Here is a 19,781-nt window from a genome sequence, read left to right on the forward strand (position 1 = left end):
GATTAGGTGCCTACTGTGTGTACCAGGCACTGAGCTGAGTGTGGGAAACAGTATTCAACAACTTAGCCTCAGCCCTTGCCCTCCTGGAACTAACAGTCTGTGATAAAACAGAAAACATTACATTATAGCAAAGTTCGAAAATGCTGTGATGTAGTATATTATATATAGGGACTTGTGGGAACATATGCTAGGAATTTCTAGCCTAGCTTAAGTGGGGGCAGAGGAGAAAGAGCCAGACAGAGTGAAGAGCATTTGCAAAGGCCCAGAGTCACAGATAGCACGTGGGAGGACTTGGAAGTTGAGGGTGGTTGGGCTGGGAAGCTGGGCAATGAAGAGAAATCAGGGCGGAGGAAGAAGCAAGGGTCACATCATGAAGAGCCCTCCAGGCCATGTTAGGGAGTTTGGATTTTTGTAACTACTAACATCTTATTTACTTTGTCTCTTCACTGTTATTCCTGCCAGCATTCTTGGTGATTTCAAGATCAATGTGGATGCTCTTCAATTTCCTGAATGCTAGTTTCAATATCCTTGGTGTTTTTTTTTTTGTTTTGTTTTGTTTTTTCCTAAGAGACAAAATCTTGCTCTGTCACCCTGGCTGGAGTGCAGTGGCATCACCATAGCTCACTGCAAACTCCTGAGCTCCAGTGATCCTCCTGCCTCAGCCTCCCAAGTAGCTGGGACTATAGGTGTGCACCACCATGCTTGGATGATTTTTCTATTTTTTGTAGAGACAGCATCTCACTCTTGCTCAAGCTGATCTTGAACTCCTAACCTCAAGCGATCAACCCATCTTGGCCTTCCAGAGTGCTACAGTTACAGATGTGAACCACGGTGCCTGCCCATTCTTGTTTTTTGACTCCCACTTTAGCTTCCCCTTTGTCATGGTCATGCTCTAGACTTTGCCACCATGGATAAGCATGATCTTTCTATAATCGCAACTTCAAGAATCCCACTCTGTGCATCTCTCTCCTCACCCTTCATGTTAGTTTATTCCCTCTATTATTCAACTTGAGGAATAATTCTCATGGTTTTTGGCTCCACCTTCTGAGTGCAAGGTTCTGGCCTGGGCAGCCCTCTCTTCTCCATGAAGGGAAGCGTGAATCTGCAGCTTAGTAGTTTTTGCAGCCTGCTTTCTGTGAACACAATTTTGCGTCGTTCATAGGCTTTTCTTCACTTTATACTGTCTCTGTCTTTTTTAATCTTTATATTAGCAGTTTATATTAGCTCTGTTTCTGCTAATATGCTTGGTTCACAAAACCACTTGGCCCTCCAGTGAATCTTATTGGGGTTCATTGCATTAAATAAAAGCCCATAAATCTCTTTGAGATACGCCCTTCTCTATTTTGTCTTCAATTTTTTCTCAGAAAACATTTCTTAATTTTAATAGCATTTGCTATTTGGAGACTCCGGGCACTTCAAAACTACCAAGTCCTCATTCCTTTTGTTTAACAGTCCTTTCGTCAATGGCAATCTGTCCTCTCATAGCAAGAAGAAATCAAGACAACTTCAACACTTACTTGGAAATCTCCTTAAATAGATCACTCATTTCAGTAGGCACATTCTGTGTTTTCCATGTGACTACAGAATACAGTGTTGCTAAACTTTCTGCCACTACACAAGAAAGATCCCCTTTCCTCTGGTTTCCAATAAATTGTTCCTCATTTCATTTTGTGCCCTTATTGGCAGAGTCCTTGAAGTCCAGATTTCTATGACCAGTCTGTTCAAGGCAATTTAGGCTTTATGTACCAGGCTTTTCCAAATCCTTCTAGCCTCTGTCCCCTGGTTCCAAATTCACTTTTACATTTTTAGGTATTTGTTATGGCAGCACCCAATTTCCAGGTTCTAATATCTTCATTAGTGATCTATTATCATGCAATAAATTACCCCAAAACTTAGTAGCTTAAAACAACAACCATTCATTATCTCAGAGCTTCCCAGTGTCAGGTGAGGCTTAGCTGAGGGCATCTGCCTCAAGGTCGCTCACAAAGGCTGCAATGAAGGTGTCAGCCACCAGGACTGTATTCATTTTGAGGTTCAACTTCAGGAAAACCTGCTTCTGAGCTCACTCCTTGGGCTTCCAGGTTCCTCGTGGGATGTTCGACTGAGGGCCTCAGCTCCTCCCGGACAGTTGGCTGGAGACCTCTTTCAATTCCTTGTCATGTGGCTCTCTCTGTAGGGCAGCTGACAGCTGGCTTCCCAGAGAGTGAGCCAGAGAGACTCGATGACTTGCTTTTTTTTTTCACTGAGGAAATAGAAGCAGATGGAGTTTCTTTAATGATTGCTTTTCTTACCCATGTAATCTCCTTCTCCCCTTTTACTGTGATTGAATTCTCCATGTTCCAGTCCATGATGAACCCTTTCTCCTGTGTTCTGTGTCCCATCCCCTGTTGCCTACTCAGGGACTTTATTCTTGCCATCATCCCCTGTCTTTCCTGCACCGTCGAGTTTCCCTCTCAGCTGATAGACATGATGCAATAACTCCCATTTAAAAACCAAATTTCCTCGATCACACGTTTTCACCAAGGACCCCATCTCATTACTCCTTTTAAAGAAAACAAAGCTTTGAACTATATGAATATAATATCTCTTCAAAAATTAATGTAAAAAGTCAATGAAAGAGACTCTAGATTTTTTTTGTGTTTCAAAAAAAAAAAAAGAAAGAAAGAAAGAAAAAGAAGAAATAAAAGTGACTGTGGCCATGAGGGAATAAAAGAACTAGAAATAATTGTCATAAACAACTAGAAAACTGGATAAAATGTAGAAAATAACTATTTTTCAGACAAAGAAAAACAGAGCTATGATTCCTGAGAGAAGGAAACAAAATGAGTCCTACCATTACTTAGGCTTTCAGGACCCAGACAATTTCCAGAACATGGCACAGGGCTGAGAAACTCATGCTGAGCCCAGCAATCTTGCTGAGTTAAGGAGAAAAAGGTAGGAGTTTAGAGTGTAAGAGGGCTCAAATTCATGAGGTAGAGTACTTGCAAGTAGGGACACACACAGCAATTTGAGTGGGGTCACTTTAATTCTTTGGCTGAATATCAATCTGGGCATGAGGTTGGGTAAGGAAAACTTCTAGAAAGAGAACAATTATCAGGAAGCTGTAAGCTAAACAGTTCCCAGAAGTCATTTAGGGCCGGAATCATTCCAGTTTCCACAAACCAGATTAGAGAGATCTTGTTAAATACCAATGACATTTAGTAGGAACCTTATAACAGCTACACTTTAAAAGTAGGGCCAAATTAGTCTTAGAGTCAAGGCTACTCTATACTATCCCTAAAATGCTTAAAAGAAGCCTTAAAAGATTCAGACCTCTGCCCAAGTAATGTAACTGACTGCCAGAACAAAATCCAACACTCTTCAAAGCAATATAATACAAGACTAACAAATGTGATATTCACAATGTCTGCCTTCCAATAAAAAATATATATGAAGAAATAGGAATAGGAAAATGTGACCCATAACCAAGAGAAAAAGAAAAATCAGTCAATAGAAACAGACCCAGAAGTGACATATGATAGAATTGGCAGACAAGGAAAGCTATCATTAATATGTTCTACATGTTCAAGAATATAAAGGAAAACATGAATATAATGGAGAAAGAAATCTAAGATAAAAAAAAAGAACCAAGTGCAATTTTTAGAGATGAAAAATGCATTATTTGTAAAGTAAACACAGTGCTAAATATTAATTGGGACATTTTAGGAACAGTGTTATTCAATCAAGAAAGATTTAGTGTGCACAGGCCACAGTGTAAAGGCTCTGTGAAGCATGCACTTTCTGTTCTCCTTTCTTCATTCCTTCCTATCAGGATGGACTAATGGGTTCTTATTTTATTTTGTGAACCATAAGTTACTATCATTATGTATTTTATTACTCAAATTGTCCTATATTTGGTCAGTGAGAGTGCATTCAACCTGGTTCCTGTGTCCTTTGATATGTCCTAATTTTTTTTTTGTTTGTAAGGACTTTCTTGCTTTCTACCACTATAAAATATTTCAGGTTGATTCTGTGCTTTTCTTGATGTAATGCTTGAATCAGCCATTTTTCCAAGAAGTCATAGTTCCTTTATTGGAGAATGGTATATATAAACCAGTGTCTGGAGATTAATTGCTCATTGTCACTGGGGTGTCATTGTTTCTAGCTCTCTCAATGTACGCAGCTAGTTATATGTACATCCACATACAATATGCAAAATTTGTTTTTCTATTAATATATTTCTCTGTATGTGCATATATTAAAAGTATGTGCTCATACTAGTATGTCCCAGTCTAGTTGAAAACTACAGAGTTCTAGACTTTCTTTCTTTTTTTTTCTTTTTGTGTAACTCCCTTCTCCAGCAGTGAGAAACCTGGTTTCCCTTTCCTACAATATATTATTTATTTGCTCAGTCTTAGGATACATACAAGGTGGAATAGCTAACCCATACTACTGTGAAAATGAAAACAAACATACTAACTAGAGTACAGTGTTGTTTACACTCATTTTATCTTTACTAAGGGTAAAGGTTACATGGTCAAAATATTATGTTCCAAAGTTAATTGGGATGCATCTTCTCCCTCCTCCACCCCTGTGGTCTTCTTATTAACTTGATAGGCATTAAGATTCATCTGTTTCTATTTGCATTCCTCTTTTTTCTCCTCCTCTCATCCTTACTGATTTTCCATTTGTTTGATAATATCTTATATCTGAAAAGTACTTTGCATGTTACAAAATGCTTCTTAAACGTTCCTCCTTGACAAGATTTATCTAGGTCAGTACTTCTCACCTGGGTCTAGTTCGGTAGGTCTGAGGAGGAGCTAGATTGCTTGCATTTATTAAAAACAGAATTCTTAGCCCCAAATCTGCTGTATTACTCATGGAGGGTCTAGGAATCTGTCTTTAACATGTGCTTCTGGTGATTCTTATGGTGAGACTAGTCTGGGAAACTACACTAGTCTTTAAATTATTTGGGATTGGGAAGGTAAATTTCTTTGGAGAACATCTTCATAGATTACCAATCTGAGTTTTAAAATAAGTGATTTAACCAAATGATTTACAGATGTACTACTAAATTTTTCAATTTCACTTCATTGGTTTCCCAGTTTACATTACAATCAGGAACTTAGATGGCACCCATTTGGGGTTATTCCTGTGATAATTTAGCATAGGTTTTTGCTTAGAGAACTTTTAATGTTATATTCATAGAGAAATTTTCTGGGAAGAAAAATGGGACCAAGGGTCAGAGTCCAGAATGTGTTTTCATAAATCATGTATGGCTACCAAAAACTGAATTTTAGTAATAAATAAACATTTATATGTCTAACTTCTGAGTAGAAAATTGCTGAAAGGGTAAAATTTGCAAAGAAGCCAAATTTAAAATTCATTTGAAATGTTTGTATATACTATTTTCACTTTCAAAGTGAAAGTTTATTCACTCATAGAGGGATTAAATAAATAGTGGCACTGAATTTGTGTGTGCATGTGTGTATTGGCAAGGCATAAAATATTTTGTTGCATAGAAAATTTTCAAGAAGGCCAGGCGTGGTGGCTCACTCCTGTAATCCTAGCACTCTGAGGCCAAGGCAGGAGGATTGCTTGAGCCCAGGAGTTTGAGCTTGCTGTGAACTAGGCTGATGACGTGGTACTCTAGCCCAGTAGCCTGAGCAACAGAGTGAGACACTGTCTCAAAAAAAAAAAAAAAAAAGAAAAAAGAAAAAAGGAAAGTTTCAAGAATTTCAGAAATTCTTAAGATTTGCTTATTTTCAGCCAAGTATATCTCCTCTTATTTTTAAAATTTGATGATCCTTTTATCCTTAGGCTTTAAAATTACCAAATTTTTAAAAGTATCATTTGATGTTCATAAAGACTTAAAACTTCCTTTGGAAGATAAAAGTTCTTAAATTCTTATAACTGACTGGCATGTAAGAAGGCTGGTGGGTTCCAGGTTTTAGGTCTCACACAAACTTAGAAAACTTCCCCTCTTATAAATGCAAAAAAATCTAATCTTTTTCCTCAAAGAAAAAATAACTTGAAATAATTATATAATTCTCTAATATTCCCACTGATAGAAATATTAAATATTAACATGATTTAGATTATAATTATTTTTTAGTTGTGGCCACTGATGTCTTCATTAATCCCTAAATAAAATGGCAATGGTATGAGTGAAATTTATCTGTGATAGTAAGACATGTTGGGTGTAAGGAAATGAACATTGAACATGGAAGCACAAGACTTCACTTGAGTTCTAGGTTGGCATTGTCTCTGAATCTCAGTTTCCTTATCTGTAAAGTAGATGCTATGAGTTCCTTCATAAGATGGTTTGAAAAATTCAATTAGGTAATGTTTCTAAAGGTGTTTGATATGATTTGTAATAATGAAATTTGATGCTACTATTTTGTGTGATTTTTCTATTTTTGTGTCCTTTGCCAATCCAGTACCCACAAGTAGGGAGTACAAAATGTTTTTGGTCTATACCTGGGGTGAACAAATTTTTTCTTAAAGGGCCAGTTATTAAATATTTTGAGCTTCTCAGATCATACTGTCTTCTGTCTCTATCACAACTATTCAACTCTGCCCTTGTAGGGCAAAAGCAGCCACAGTTAATATGTAAATGAATTAGTGTGACTACATTTATGGGCAATGAAATTTGAATTTCATATAATTTCCGTGTATTGTGAAATGTCTTCTTTTTTTAAAGAAAAACATTTGAAAATGTAAGAAACCATTCTTAGCTATACAAAAGCTGAAGGAAGGCTGGATTTGGCCTGTGGGCTGTAGTTTGCTGATCCCTAGCTTAGAACATTTGGAAATTAGTTTTAGATTGATTCTGATAGTTTCATGATGGGTTATCTATTAGAGTGGTTTGGAAAAACATTTTTTAAAAAATCTATGAATTACTATATGATTTTTGGTGTATGTTAAAATTATAATAGTAATAAAAATGAGATTGAAAAAACAGGAAATACAACAGTGAAGTGACAGAGAAATCATAGTTAATCTAATTGATAATCGGCCCTTTTCTACAAATATTCACTGTATTTAGAAAAAGATGGTATTGTCAAGACCACTTAAAGTAAGATAATGTGATTCTAACTTTTCTTTTCGTCTTAAAAAGAAAAATATGACTAGAATTTCATATCCTTTAAAAAATATTGATGGAGAATTATGTCCTGTTTTATGTTCAGTTCTATTTTTGTCTTAAAATTAGGGAGTTCTTCAGTGAAAGCATAATACCTTGCAAGCATGGTGCTGTCATAGAATACTGCAATTTATTCAATTTATTCACACACTTTTTGTAAAAGCTTTTATTTTAATATTTGAAAAACACATAAAAGGTCAGGATTGATATTTTAAAAAATTGCATTTCATTTGCTTTGTTTAAAGATTTAGATAAGATTGAAAGTGCTAAGTCATTGCCTCCAATTCAAAACAATATTTTTTTGGCTGTGTAGCACATTAAAGTTTTCAAAAATATGTTTATGTAATTATTGTCTTTGATATTCACAACCTTACAAACATAAATGGTGCAGGCATTTTCTTGCTTTTACTGATTAAGGAAACTGTGGCTCACAAATATGAACTTTCTGGTTTATGATCTTATGGCCAAAAAGCAAGCAAAAGTACTTGATTTTAGACCTCATGGTAATTTAGTGTGCTTTTTACAATAACATTAACCTTTTACAGCTCTTAGTAGACAACTTTGTACATTAAAGCTCTGTAAATGTTGCTTCCTGGTTGATTTTTTTTTTTTGAGTAATAAAGTAATAATAAATTCTGTCTTAGGAAACTCGAAAATCTATCATAATTCAAAACATTTAGTACTGGTGGGTGTGCATAGAAAAATTAGGGTCCATTGTTTTCATGTTGTGTTTATATTTGGATGCTCACGTATATGTTAGTAAGTACAGTTTCTAAATCAAAACTTTCTCCACACTATTTTTTTAAAATTATTATATTTATTAGTGACTGTTTTTCCTCCAAAAGGACTAGAAGAGTTTGAGGGCAAACACTATGCCTAAATATTAATACTAACTCCCTATCCCTAAGTTCTCTAAAAAGCACAGAGTTTGAATATGAAGCAGCAGACATTTATGGTCAGAATGGGGTGGCTCAGGTGAGGTGGGGAACAGGAGACACTGTCACTCCGCCCCACTACTTCCACTCTACCATTGTTTCACTTACACCCAGGCTTAGACTCCCTAAGGGACCAGACAGATAAAAAATTCTAACAAATAAGAAATATCAACTTTCTGTGTCTTGGTTGCATGCTACTATTTTTTATGCCTTTTTAGGTAACCTTACTCAACTAGTTACAATTATTTTTTAAGGTTAATCTACTCACTTGGAAATTTACAATAATAGGCAAAACATTGCTTACAAAAATTTTCCTAGATTTCCTTTTTTTATATAATAGCTTTATTGAGATATAATTGATATATAATAAACTGTACATAAAGTATAAATTTGATGTTTTGATATATGAAATCACACATAAAACCATTATCCCTGTAATAAAGAAAATGAATATATCATCCATCACAAAATTTCTTCCTGCTCCTTTGTAATCCCACCCTCTTGCTCCTACCTGCGCCACTCCCATCCCACTCTGTCTCCAGGGAATGATTGATTTCTGTCACCATAGATTACTTTGCATTTTCTAGAATTTATATGAATGCAATCATAGTACTTTGAAATGCTTTCTCATGGCATGATTATCTTGAGATTGCTTAATGTTGTGTATATTAGTATTTCATTCCTGGTTACAAAAAAATTTCCTTGGCCAGGTGTGGTGGCTCACGCCTGTAATCCTAGCACTCTGGGAGGCCCAGGCAGAGATCACTTGAGGTCAGGAGTTTGAGACCAGCCTGAGCACGAGCGAGACCCCTATTTCTACTAAAAATAGAAAAAAATTAGCCAGACAACTAAAAATAGAAAAAATTAGCTGGGTGTGGTGGTGCACACCTGTAGTTCCAGCTACTTGGGAGGCTGAGGCAGGAGAGTTGCTTGAGCCCAGGAATTTGAGGTTGCTGTCAGCTAGGCTGCCTCCACGGCACTCTAGCTCAGGCAACAGAACGAGACTCTGTCTCAAAAAAAATTTTTTTTTTCTTCTTCATAGTTTCATAGCTTTAGGTTTTACATTTAGCTTTACTATCCATTTGGAATTAATTTTTGAATCTGATGTGAGGTATGGATTGAAGTTCTGTTATTTTTTTGCATGTAGATATCCCCTCTTCCAGCACAATTTATTGGAAGGATTATCCTTTTCCCACAGAACTGCTTTTGTACCTTTGTAGAAAATCAGTTGTCCATATATATATATTATTCTATTTCTGGACTCTGTTCTGTTTCACTAATCTGTTTTTCTATTTTTATACTAATACCTCATTGACCTGATTATTGTAACTTTATGATAAGTTTTGAAGTCAGGTATTGCTATTCTTCAAAACATGTTCTTCATTTTCAAAGTTGTTTTGACTATTCTAGATCCTTTGCAATTCCATATGAATTTATATATTCATCTTGTCAATTTGTATAAAATTTCCTGCTGGGATTTTGAGTGGCACTGCTCTGAATCTACAGATAAATTTAAGGAGAATTGACATACTAACAATATTGAGTATTTTGACCCATGTTTAATCCTCATTTTAGTTAGGTCTTCTTAATAATTTTGTTAACAATGCTTTGTAGTTTTCAGTGTACAGATCCTAAACATCTTTTGTCAAATATATCCCTAAAGTATTTCTACTTTTGATGTTAGTGTAATGATATTTTAAAATAATTTCTATTTCATCAGTTGTCAAATATAAATTTAATGGCATAAAATTTTTCGTAATATTCTCTTATCCTTTCAATATCTGTAAAATATTCAGTAATATGACCTCTCTGATTTTTTATATTATTAATTTGTGACTTTTATAGTTTTTCCTAGCTAAAGATGCATTAGTTTTTTTGATCTTTTTAATCAGCTTTTGGTTTTCTTGATTTTTGTCTATTATTTTTCTGTTTTCTTTTCATTATATTCTGATCTGATATTTATTTATTTCCTATCTTTGTTTACTTTGGCTTAATTTGCTCTTTTTTCCCTCTAGTGTGTTGAGATGGAAGCTGAGGTTGTTGATTTGAGACCTTTCTTTTTTTCTCATAGAAGCATTTAGTTCTGATATTTAGTGTTTACAGATTTTCCTGGAATTATTGCTTTAAACAACATCCTACAATTTTTTATATGTTATGTTTGCATTTTCATTTACTTAAAAATCCTTCTAATATCTTTTGATTTCTTTTTTGACCTATGAGCTATTTATAAGTGTAGTACTAAGTTTCCAACTATTTAGTGCCTTTCCAGACATCTATCTGTTATTGATTTCTGTTATTAATTCTATTTTGTGTGTCTTGATTTCTTTTAAATTTATTGAGACTTGTTTTATGGCCCAGAATATGGTCTGTCTTAATAAATATTACGTGTGCTCTTGAAAAGAATGTGCATTATGCTATTGTTGGATGGAGTGTTCTTGAAATGTCTATTAGGTCAAGTTGGTTGATGGAATTGTTTAAGTCTTTGTCCTTACTAAACACTGTCTACTTGTTATATCAATTTTTGGGAGAAGGGGAATGAAGTCTCCATCAATAATTGTGGATTAGTCTATTTGTCTTTGAGGCTTTATCAGTCTCTGGCTTCATGTATTTTGAAACTCGTGTTATTAGGTGCATAAATGTTTTGGATTGTTATATCCTATTGGTGAATTGACTCCTGTTTTATTATGAAATGACCTTTTTTTTTTTATCCCTGGTAATAGTTGTTGTTTTGAAATCTACTGTATCTTATATTAATATAGACATTCCAACTTTCTTTTGACTAATCTTATGATGGTATATCTTTTTTGTTTGCTTATTTCCTTTTACCTATTTGTGTTTTATAGTTAAAATTGGTTTCTTGTAGACAGTTTATAATTGTATCTTGCTTTTTTATCTAATCTGATAATCTCTGCTTTTTAAATGGGATGTTTAGGTCATTTGCATTTAATACGATTATTGATATATTTAGGTTTAAATCTATCATTTTGTTTCTTTCTCATTTCATTTGTTTTTTGTTACCCTTTTCTTCTTTTTATCCCTTCTTTTGGATTGAGTATTTTTATGACTGCATTTAATGTCCTTTGCTGTTGATTAGGTAAATATTTTTGTTTTATTATTTCAGTGGTTCCTTTAGGATTTATAATATGTGTCTTTAACTTATCATAGGCCAATGATATTATACCTCTAAATGATATAATACCACTTCACATATGGTGTAATAACATTACAAATGTCCCCCCTCCCTAGCTTGGTACTAAGGTCAGACATTATAATTCTACCAGTGTTATAAACCCCACACTACCTGGATATTGTTTGTGCTTTAGATAGTCAATAAATATGTATCCTTTTAGATAAATTTCATTTCTTTATGTGAAACCAGATTGTTATTGCCTGAAGGACTTTCTTTAGTACTTTTTATAGTACAGATCTAGTGGTGATGAATTCTTTGTTTTGGTATGCCCCAAAAAAGCCTTTATTTCATCTTTATTTTGAAAGATATTTTTGCTAGGTGTAGAATTTTAGGATTGCAGTTTTTATGTCCTTTCAGTACTTTACTATCTTCTTATGTTATTTCTGATGATTAACCTGCTGTAATCTGTATCTTTGTTTTTCTAATATAAAGTATCTTTTTTTTTCAGATACCCTTTTAGCTGAGTATACAGAATAGTTTACCTCAATTTGTATTTAGTATTCTTCTTTAAAAGCCTAACCAGTGCTTTCACATCTATATTAATATTTAGTTCTTATTTTTTTAATGTAGGCCTGAAGTGTTGGAAGACTCACTTCTGGTCCCCCAGAAAGGCAGTTTTCAGACTGTTCAGTGCGACTGCAGTGTTCATGAATGTTGTGAATGTCTTGTGCCTGTGCCAACAACCAAACTCAACAACACTCTCCTTATGTATTTGAAAATCACATCTGGTGGAATAATTTTTCAGTCACCTCTAATGTCAGTTCATCCCATAAATGTCGGTAAGTTGTACATTAAAATAATAATAGATCTCAACACTAGCCACACGAACAGGTTAAAAATTACTAACAAAAATTTTCACTAGCTCATTTCACTTTGACCAATGCTGTAGTGATAGTAAATATAATACTGGGGGGTATTAAGAACAGTCTAGAATGATTTAGCAGTAATATGTATCTCTGCAATTGTCACTGAAATTCTTTTTTGAAAACAGTTTGGTTTCTTTAAATCCTGGATCTGTCTGATGGATATGTATTGCTTGGTTATGATTTTTTTGCATCTCAGATACCTAACTTTGAAAACAATTCAAAGCGTGTTTCTTACCTGAATTTATTCCTTCAATAAGTATTTCTTAGAGGTTCATGTGTGTCAGGGACTGTTCTAGGAGCAGGAGAAATAGTGGGGAATGAGGCAAAGTTCCTACCTCATAGAGCAGGAACAAACAATAGTGGGCAAAGACAAATGATAAAAAAATAGACAAATAAGTAATTTACTGTATAAACCTGATTATAAGGAAACCTCAAATAATAGACAATGTCCCATTTTTTGGTGCAAAATCCCCCAAATCTCTTTCGATCAACTTAAATATACAATTAATCATAAGTGTGAATAATATAGACAAATGTAAACTTAAAGTATTTAATTTATTAATTTAGTTTTGTATACATATGTTAAATTATAATTTAGCAGTGTTACTATTTTCCACTTATGTTTCCTGAAATAATTATATGCAAACTCTTCACATCCATGTTTGCATCATTGATTTTGGTGGCACTAGAGCCACTTTTCCAAGTATCTGACACAATTTTCCATACAACTCCATTTCTTTCTAACCTACTTGAGATATAGCACTTTTTGAATCTGTGTGACATCATATTTTAACATTAGAACTTTCAAATAATTTGTCATCTAGGGATATATTTGTGATCTCTACAACATAATTATAATGGCATCCAAGCAATTCAATCATGAAGTTATAACACATGAAAAAAATTACAATATCTTTATTAAATATCTTCTTTTTTCAAAATGAATTCTACCTGATGATTTTTAGTAGCATTTAGAACCAGCACTGAATTCTATTGTTTTTCAAAATGAAGTAGTTAAAGGAAAGTGCTATGATAGAATTTATAAGAACTTGAAAAACCTTCTTAATTTTGTCTTTATACAGAGATAATTTTGGGAAAAAATCTTTCCTTATATTGAATAAAAATAATAATATCCAAAATTGTAAGTTCCATGAAAGAAATAAAACAGTTGGTATGATAGAGTGTCAGGAGTGGGGGCTATGATTTCTGCTATGTAGCTCAAAGAAGACCTCTTTTAGGACATAGCATTTGGGCTGAATGAAGAAGAGAGTTGGAACCCATTCTATTAAGTGAAGTATCCCGAGAATGGAAAAATAAGCACCACATATACTCACCAGCGAATTAGCTTCCCTGATCATCACCTAAGTGCACATTTGGGAATAACACCACTTGGGTATCGGACTGAGGTGGGGGGTGGGGGAGGGGATGGGTGCATACCTACATGATGAGTGCGATGCTCACTGTCTGGTGAATGGACACGCTTGAAGCTCTGACTTGGGGGGATGGGCGGGACATGGGCAATATATATAACCTCAACTTTTGTACCCCCATAATAAGGTGAAATAATTAATATATAAAAAAAAGAAGAGATATCCATGCAAAAATCCAGAGCAAAAGGTACTCCAAGCAGGAAAAACAACATTCACAAAATCTGTGAGATGCAATGAACTTGGTATTTTGAGAAACAAAACAGAAAGCCCTTGTGCTAGGAGTAAATGAAGTATGAGAATATTAGGAGATGAGGTCAGAGTTACCTGGGTCCAGAGTATATCATAGGCCAGGGTTGCAGAGTTTGGCTTTTATTCTGGTAATAATTGCAACAGAAACTTTTGAATCAGGGAAGTGATATGATCAGATGCATGTGCGTGTGTTTAAAATTTACCCTGCATTGTGGAGAATGAAATTGATAGGGAAGGGAGTGAAGGATAGTTGGAGGTGTGAAAGGAGCAGCCCAGATAGGAGGCCATTGGTATAGTTTAGTTGGTTTAGGGTTGTATCGGTGAAGTTGTATCGGTGAAGCAATAAAAAATTGATTAGATTTAGGTCTATTTGGGAAATGGTGCTAACTGGACTATAGCAGATTGAGTTTTAGGGTGTGAAGGACAGAGAAGAATCAAGGATAACCCTTAGACTTGGACCTGATCATCTGGGTGAATGGTAATACCAGTTACTGAGGTAAGTGAAACTCAGGGAGGATAAGTGTGTGTGCAGAAATCAGTATCTCTACTTTGGACACATAGTATTTGAGATGCCTATTAGAAACCCAAGGGATGTTTAGTAGGCAGTTGGACAAATGAATCTAAAAGGGTAAATATTTGGGAGTTGTTAGCATATAGAGGCTTGTGGGATTGTATGAGATCATCCTTTAGAGTTCAGGAAGAGAAAGACTGAAAGGTGAACAGTAAGAATGAACGAGTACAAGAGGGTATTGTCCTAGAAACCAAGTGAAAAAAATATTCCAAGAAGGAGGGAATGAACAGCTGTGAGGAATGCTGCTGAGAGGCAGAGTGAGATGAATCGGAAATGGACACTGGGTTTGGTAAAGGGTAGTGACCTTAATACGAGCAGTTTCAGTGGGCTGCTGAGGAGGAAGATCTGACCAGGGTAGGTTGGTTAGGAAATGGGATGCAATGAGGAGAGTGAGTAATGTCCACCCTTCTGAGGAACGTTGCTCTGAACGAAGCAGGTAGGCATGGGTATACCTGGGACTGGGCATTTAGAGGGTCCAGGGTGTATTCTTAGATTTCTAATATTAATGCATATTAGTATTGTCAACATAAAATGAGTTATAGAGAACAACTCTCCAAAGCAAAAAGTTTATTCAGGAATAGCAGGGGACAGCAATCCAGGATACACGTGACCATGGTAGCATCCAAGGGGGTTGGGACAGAGAGGAAGCTTCTAAAGACAAAAAGGAGAAATCTGCATCATAAACTGTTTGGAAACAAAAAGTACTGATTTGGGGGGCTTGTTGCAGGAGTTGGCGTTAACTCATTGGAGAAGACAGCCATTATTAGGCAAGTGTCAAGCAGCTTTTGTGGAATACTGTGGTTTTGAGGAATTCCTTGCATTGTTCCTGTCATAGGCCTAAGTGCGTGAGAGCCCCTCCTTTATGGCCTCCGGGTCCATTTTGTTAGTGTGACATTAGTGTCTCCATTTTGATACTCACAACACTGTGTAAACAGGAAATGTACAATAGTTTGTAATTTTATGATTTCACTTTTTCTTGGGGTATTTGTTTTCTTTTCTTTTTGGTCATGGGAACACAGTAAATTGCACCTGTTGTTTCCCAGACTTCAATATTTAGCTGTCCCTGCTTTAAAGTAATTGAAATTTGTAATGTGTCACAGAAAGTAAAACGTCATTAATTTCAACTAAAGGAAAAGAGGAAAACTATGTTCAAATTCCTGAAAATATGGAATATGAAAAATATCTTGTCATTTTGTTTATTGAAAATAAAATTCAAATCAGTAAATGTTTCAATGTAATGGTAATTTCTATGTACATGTATAATTCTTAATTGTGAAAACCTGGCAAATATAGAGATATACAAAGAAGAAAATGCATCATCTGTTTTTTTGTTTTTTTTTTTGAGACAGAATCTCGCTCTGTTGCCCAGGCTAGAGTGCAGTAGCGTATCCTAGTTCATAGCAACCTCAAACTCCTGGGCTCAAATGATCCTCATGCCTCTGCCTTCTGAGTAACTGGGACTACGGGTGTGTGCCACCATGCCTACCTATTTTTTATTTTTTTGGGTAGAGATGGGGTCCCCAGCAATATCATTTTAAGTGGCTTTATAGATTTCCCTTATGGTATGAACCTTAATTTATTCCAGTGACACTTAAATATTTTAAAGATTTTTTTGTATGTTTAAAACTATACATACATATATATGGCCACATACTTGTATACACAAATACACATATATGTACATAAACGTGCAGACATACATTTGAACTCAGAAGTCATTTACCAAGTTAAACTCCCCATTAAGCTAAGAAACTCCATCCTTACTTCTGGTGACAAGCCACGGCCTGCTGATGCTGTGGGAATATTCATGCTCTGGGTTATTTGAGTAGGTGTGTCTGGATTATTGTGATTGAAAATCAATAGATATGCTGAACTTTGGATAGTTCTATGGATTTTCCAAATAGTGTTCTGTGGAATGCTTTCTGTGTTACCCACTAAAACAAGTGGTGTGGGTAGCGTGGTGGGGAGACTTCAAATGAGTTTGAGAAATGCTGAGTTAAATAAAGTTAAGCAGATTTTTACAGCACAAAATCACATTTAGCAAAATAATCTCGTTTACTGATTTATAGTCTTTACCACTTAGAGGGAAGGAACTGAAGACACATGGATTCCCATGATAAAGTACAAGAAGTAGACCCAATATTCTAGCTTTGTTCTGGTTCAGTAATTAGTCCTTGGGTAAAGTCCTTTTAAGTATTTGAAAGGCAGAATATTACTGAAAATTAATTTGATTTTATTTTACCCAGATATGATTATCATGAAAATTACTTGACTTACAAGTATTCTTTTTTTCCTTAAGTGAAGCCTGATCCACCAATAGGTTTGCATACGGAAATCACAGATGATGGTAATTTAAAAATTTCTTGGTCCAGCCCCCCATTGGTACCATTTCCACTTCAATATCAAGTGAAATATTCAGAGAATTCTACAATTATAAGAGAAGTAAGTATATTTTAGTAAATAAAAAGAAAAGTTGAGAAGCAACTAAAGATCCTCTAAAGTCTTATAGAAATTATTCTCTGCATATTAAATATGCATGCTCCTTGTAGAGCAGAATGAGTTATAATTCAATATTATATTAGTTGCTTATGTGTGCATATATATATGGCTGCAGGAAGACTAGTTACAGAAACTTGAATTCATAATTATAATTTTTTTCACCTACAGACCACTGATTTTACATTTCCTCTTTTTTTTTTTTTATTGCTGAATGGTATTTGAATCTTTTTCTAAATCTAGCAACAGAAAGATTCTTTGCTTGGCCAAACTTTAGTCAGTCTTCTGAATCTTTGATAGGCCCATCTGTGTACTTCCTTGTAAAATCCTGTTTTAGCAGAGAACTCTGCTGAGTCATCTTAGCAAGAACCGCCCCCCATTCTTGATAACCAATTGAAATCTGATCAGGTTCCTCATCCTCCACAATCCCCCAGGTAATGTTTTATCACCCTGTCCTGTCTTCATCAAGAATCCTGATAGGTCAGTTTAGCCAAAATCCCCCCTGATGTTTCTTCTTAGTAGTTTTCCATCTGCTGACCCCCAGCCCGCTCCTTTACTATAAAACCCCACTTGCCCAGGCTTTATTTGGAGTTAGCCCAATCTCTCTCATACCCTGCAGGACCCCGTTGCAGTGGTCCCTATGCCTATTGTACTGGCCCTGCATGAAGTCTTCCTTACTGTGCTTTAACTAAAGTATCATTGAATAATTTTTCTTTAACAATTCATTCTGTAAGTATTTATTTAGCACCTCCTAGGTGCCAGGAACTGTTCTCCTTGCATCAGGGTACATTAGGCTAGTAGAACAGTATAAGAGGAGTTTGAGAGTGCTGTTAGGGATGGCCACTCAAAGGCCACATTGACAGGTGACATTTGAACAAGGAAGTGAAGAAATGGTGATGTAGATATCTAGGGAATTCGGTTCCAAACAGAGAGGGCAGCAGTGCAGAGGCTGGTTTGGCTGGTGTGGCCGAGGGGAGTGAGTGAAGGGAGATAGTAGTGGATGAAGTCAGAGACCAGTGGGGGAGGAGGAGGAGAAGCTCATAAATGGCCTCTTGGGCCATGGAATACTTTCGCACTTAACTTTGTGAAACCAAGTGTTATTTAATTTAGAGGTTAAAACCAATCATTTTAGATCTGGTCAAATTTTTAAAAGGCTTTATTTTCACAAAGGACAGGATGGCAATCCTCAGTGTCATGTATGGAAAAAGCAGTGTTATGGCTTCTTTGAACTTCAGCCTTCTTGTCTGTAAACTGGAGATAGTAGGATTTTATCTATTTATTCATGTTTGAGGTTTTATTTATTTATTCATTTATTTTTTTGACACAGAGTCTCTCTCTCTCTGTCACCTGGGCTGGAGTGCAGTGGCATCATCATAGCTCACTGCAACCTCCAACTCCTGGTCTCAAGTGATCCTCCTGCCTCAGCCTCCCTAGTAGCTGGGACTACAGGCACTCACCACAGCACCAGCTAATTTTTCTATTTTTTGTTGAGACCAGATCTCACTCTTGCTCAGGCTGGTCTAGAACTCCTGACCTCCAGCAATCCTCCTGCCTCAGCCTCACAGAGTGCTAGGATTATAGGCGTGACCCACCACGCCCAGCCAATAGGATTTTAACTATGAGTGATCTGATGTTGTTTCATGCATTCCTGATGCTTTTAATCACTTTTAGTTTATGACTTCCCCCGACGGTTTGAGGAGAATTTAATAATTTTCTGGTACATTATTGGGAAACTGACTTCATTCACTAAGTAATTCTTAGCTAGTGGTTGTTTTAATCCAGGGTTGGGTATCAGATATCTTTGCTCTGTTTTGTAAACTGTGTTTTGATTCATGCACTGTAGCTTCCCATCAGGCTCAGGTTCTTAGTTATTCATGTCCCCCTGTGCAACGCTCTTCTAGGAACACTTACAGTTCTCGGTCTACCCCTGCATGGCCTTTTCTGCCAACTGTGTGTTACAGATGGCAGCAGTGGCTTGAGGCTTCCCACCAAGTTTAGCTGCCTTTCTCAAAATTCTTAAGATCATATATTCATTATCATTCAGTTAACAATATTTACTAATTGTCATAATGATTTTTTTCCCTTGGGCCCATGGGCTATTTAAAATTTCACTGACTAATGTGCAAAACATTTGTTATTTGCTTATTGATTTCTATTTTAATTCCACTGTGGCCAGATAACTACTCTGTAAGATTTTAATTCTATGAAATTTGTTGAGACTTGCTTATGACCAATTTTGGCAAAATTTCACATTGACTTGATGCTCTAATGTTTTAAAATAATACTTAACAGGCGGACAAGATTATCTCGGCTACATCCCTGCTAGTAGACGGTGTGCTTCCTGGGGCTTCATACGAGGTTCGGGTGAGGGGCAAAAGGCTGCATGGCCCGGGAATCTGGAGTGACTGGACCACCCCTCATACTTTGACCACACAAGGTAGGTTATGCCATACTAACTTCTACTGAGAGGGAAATATATTTCTTGAATTTGCCTTTGGTTTACTATAAGCATCTTAAATTTTATGGCCTTAAAACATAAGGGGAACAAAATATTAACTTTTAATTTAAATTTTGAACAGGTTAATTTGTTAATTAAAATTGTGTCAGACACACAAATGGCCAACAGTATATGAAAAAATGCTCAACATCATTAGTCATCAGAGAAATGCAAATCAAAACTACAGTGAGACATTATCTCACCTCAGTTAAAATGGCTTTTGTCAAAAAGATAGGCAATAACGAATGCTGGTGAGGTTGTGAAGAAAGGGGGACCCTCCTACACTGTTGGTGGAAATGTAAATTAGTGCAACCTCTATGGAGAACAATATGGAGATTCCTCAAAAAACTAAAAATAGAACTACCATATGACCCAGCAATCCCACTGCTAGGTATAAATCCAAAAGAAAGGAAATCAGTATAAC

At 35.7% G+C, this 19,781-nt stretch overlaps 1 protein-coding gene across 2 annotated transcripts in view; it reads left to right on the plus strand.

Moving 5' to 3' along the window:
* LEPR (leptin receptor) overlaps window positions 1–19,781 on the plus strand; it is a 105,870-nt gene that overhangs the window by 43,780 nt on the left and 42,309 nt on the right. For both annotated transcript variants that reach the window (XM_069478041.1, XM_069478042.1), the window contains exons 5-7: window positions 11,819–12,027; window positions 16,664–16,806; window positions 19,153–19,297. In XM_069478041.1, the coding sequence (XP_069334142.1) occupies window positions 11,819–12,027; window positions 16,664–16,806; window positions 19,153–19,297 (497 nt within the window). The remainder of the gene's footprint in view (window positions 1–11,818; window positions 12,028–16,663; window positions 16,807–19,152; window positions 19,298–19,781) is intronic.

Source organism: Eulemur rufifrons, chromosome 8, assembly GCF_041146395.1.
Source record: "Eulemur rufifrons isolate Redbay chromosome 8, OSU_ERuf_1, whole genome shotgun sequence".
In the NCBI taxonomy this organism is placed as follows: Eukaryota; Metazoa; Chordata; class Mammalia; order Primates; family Lemuridae; genus Eulemur; species Eulemur rufifrons.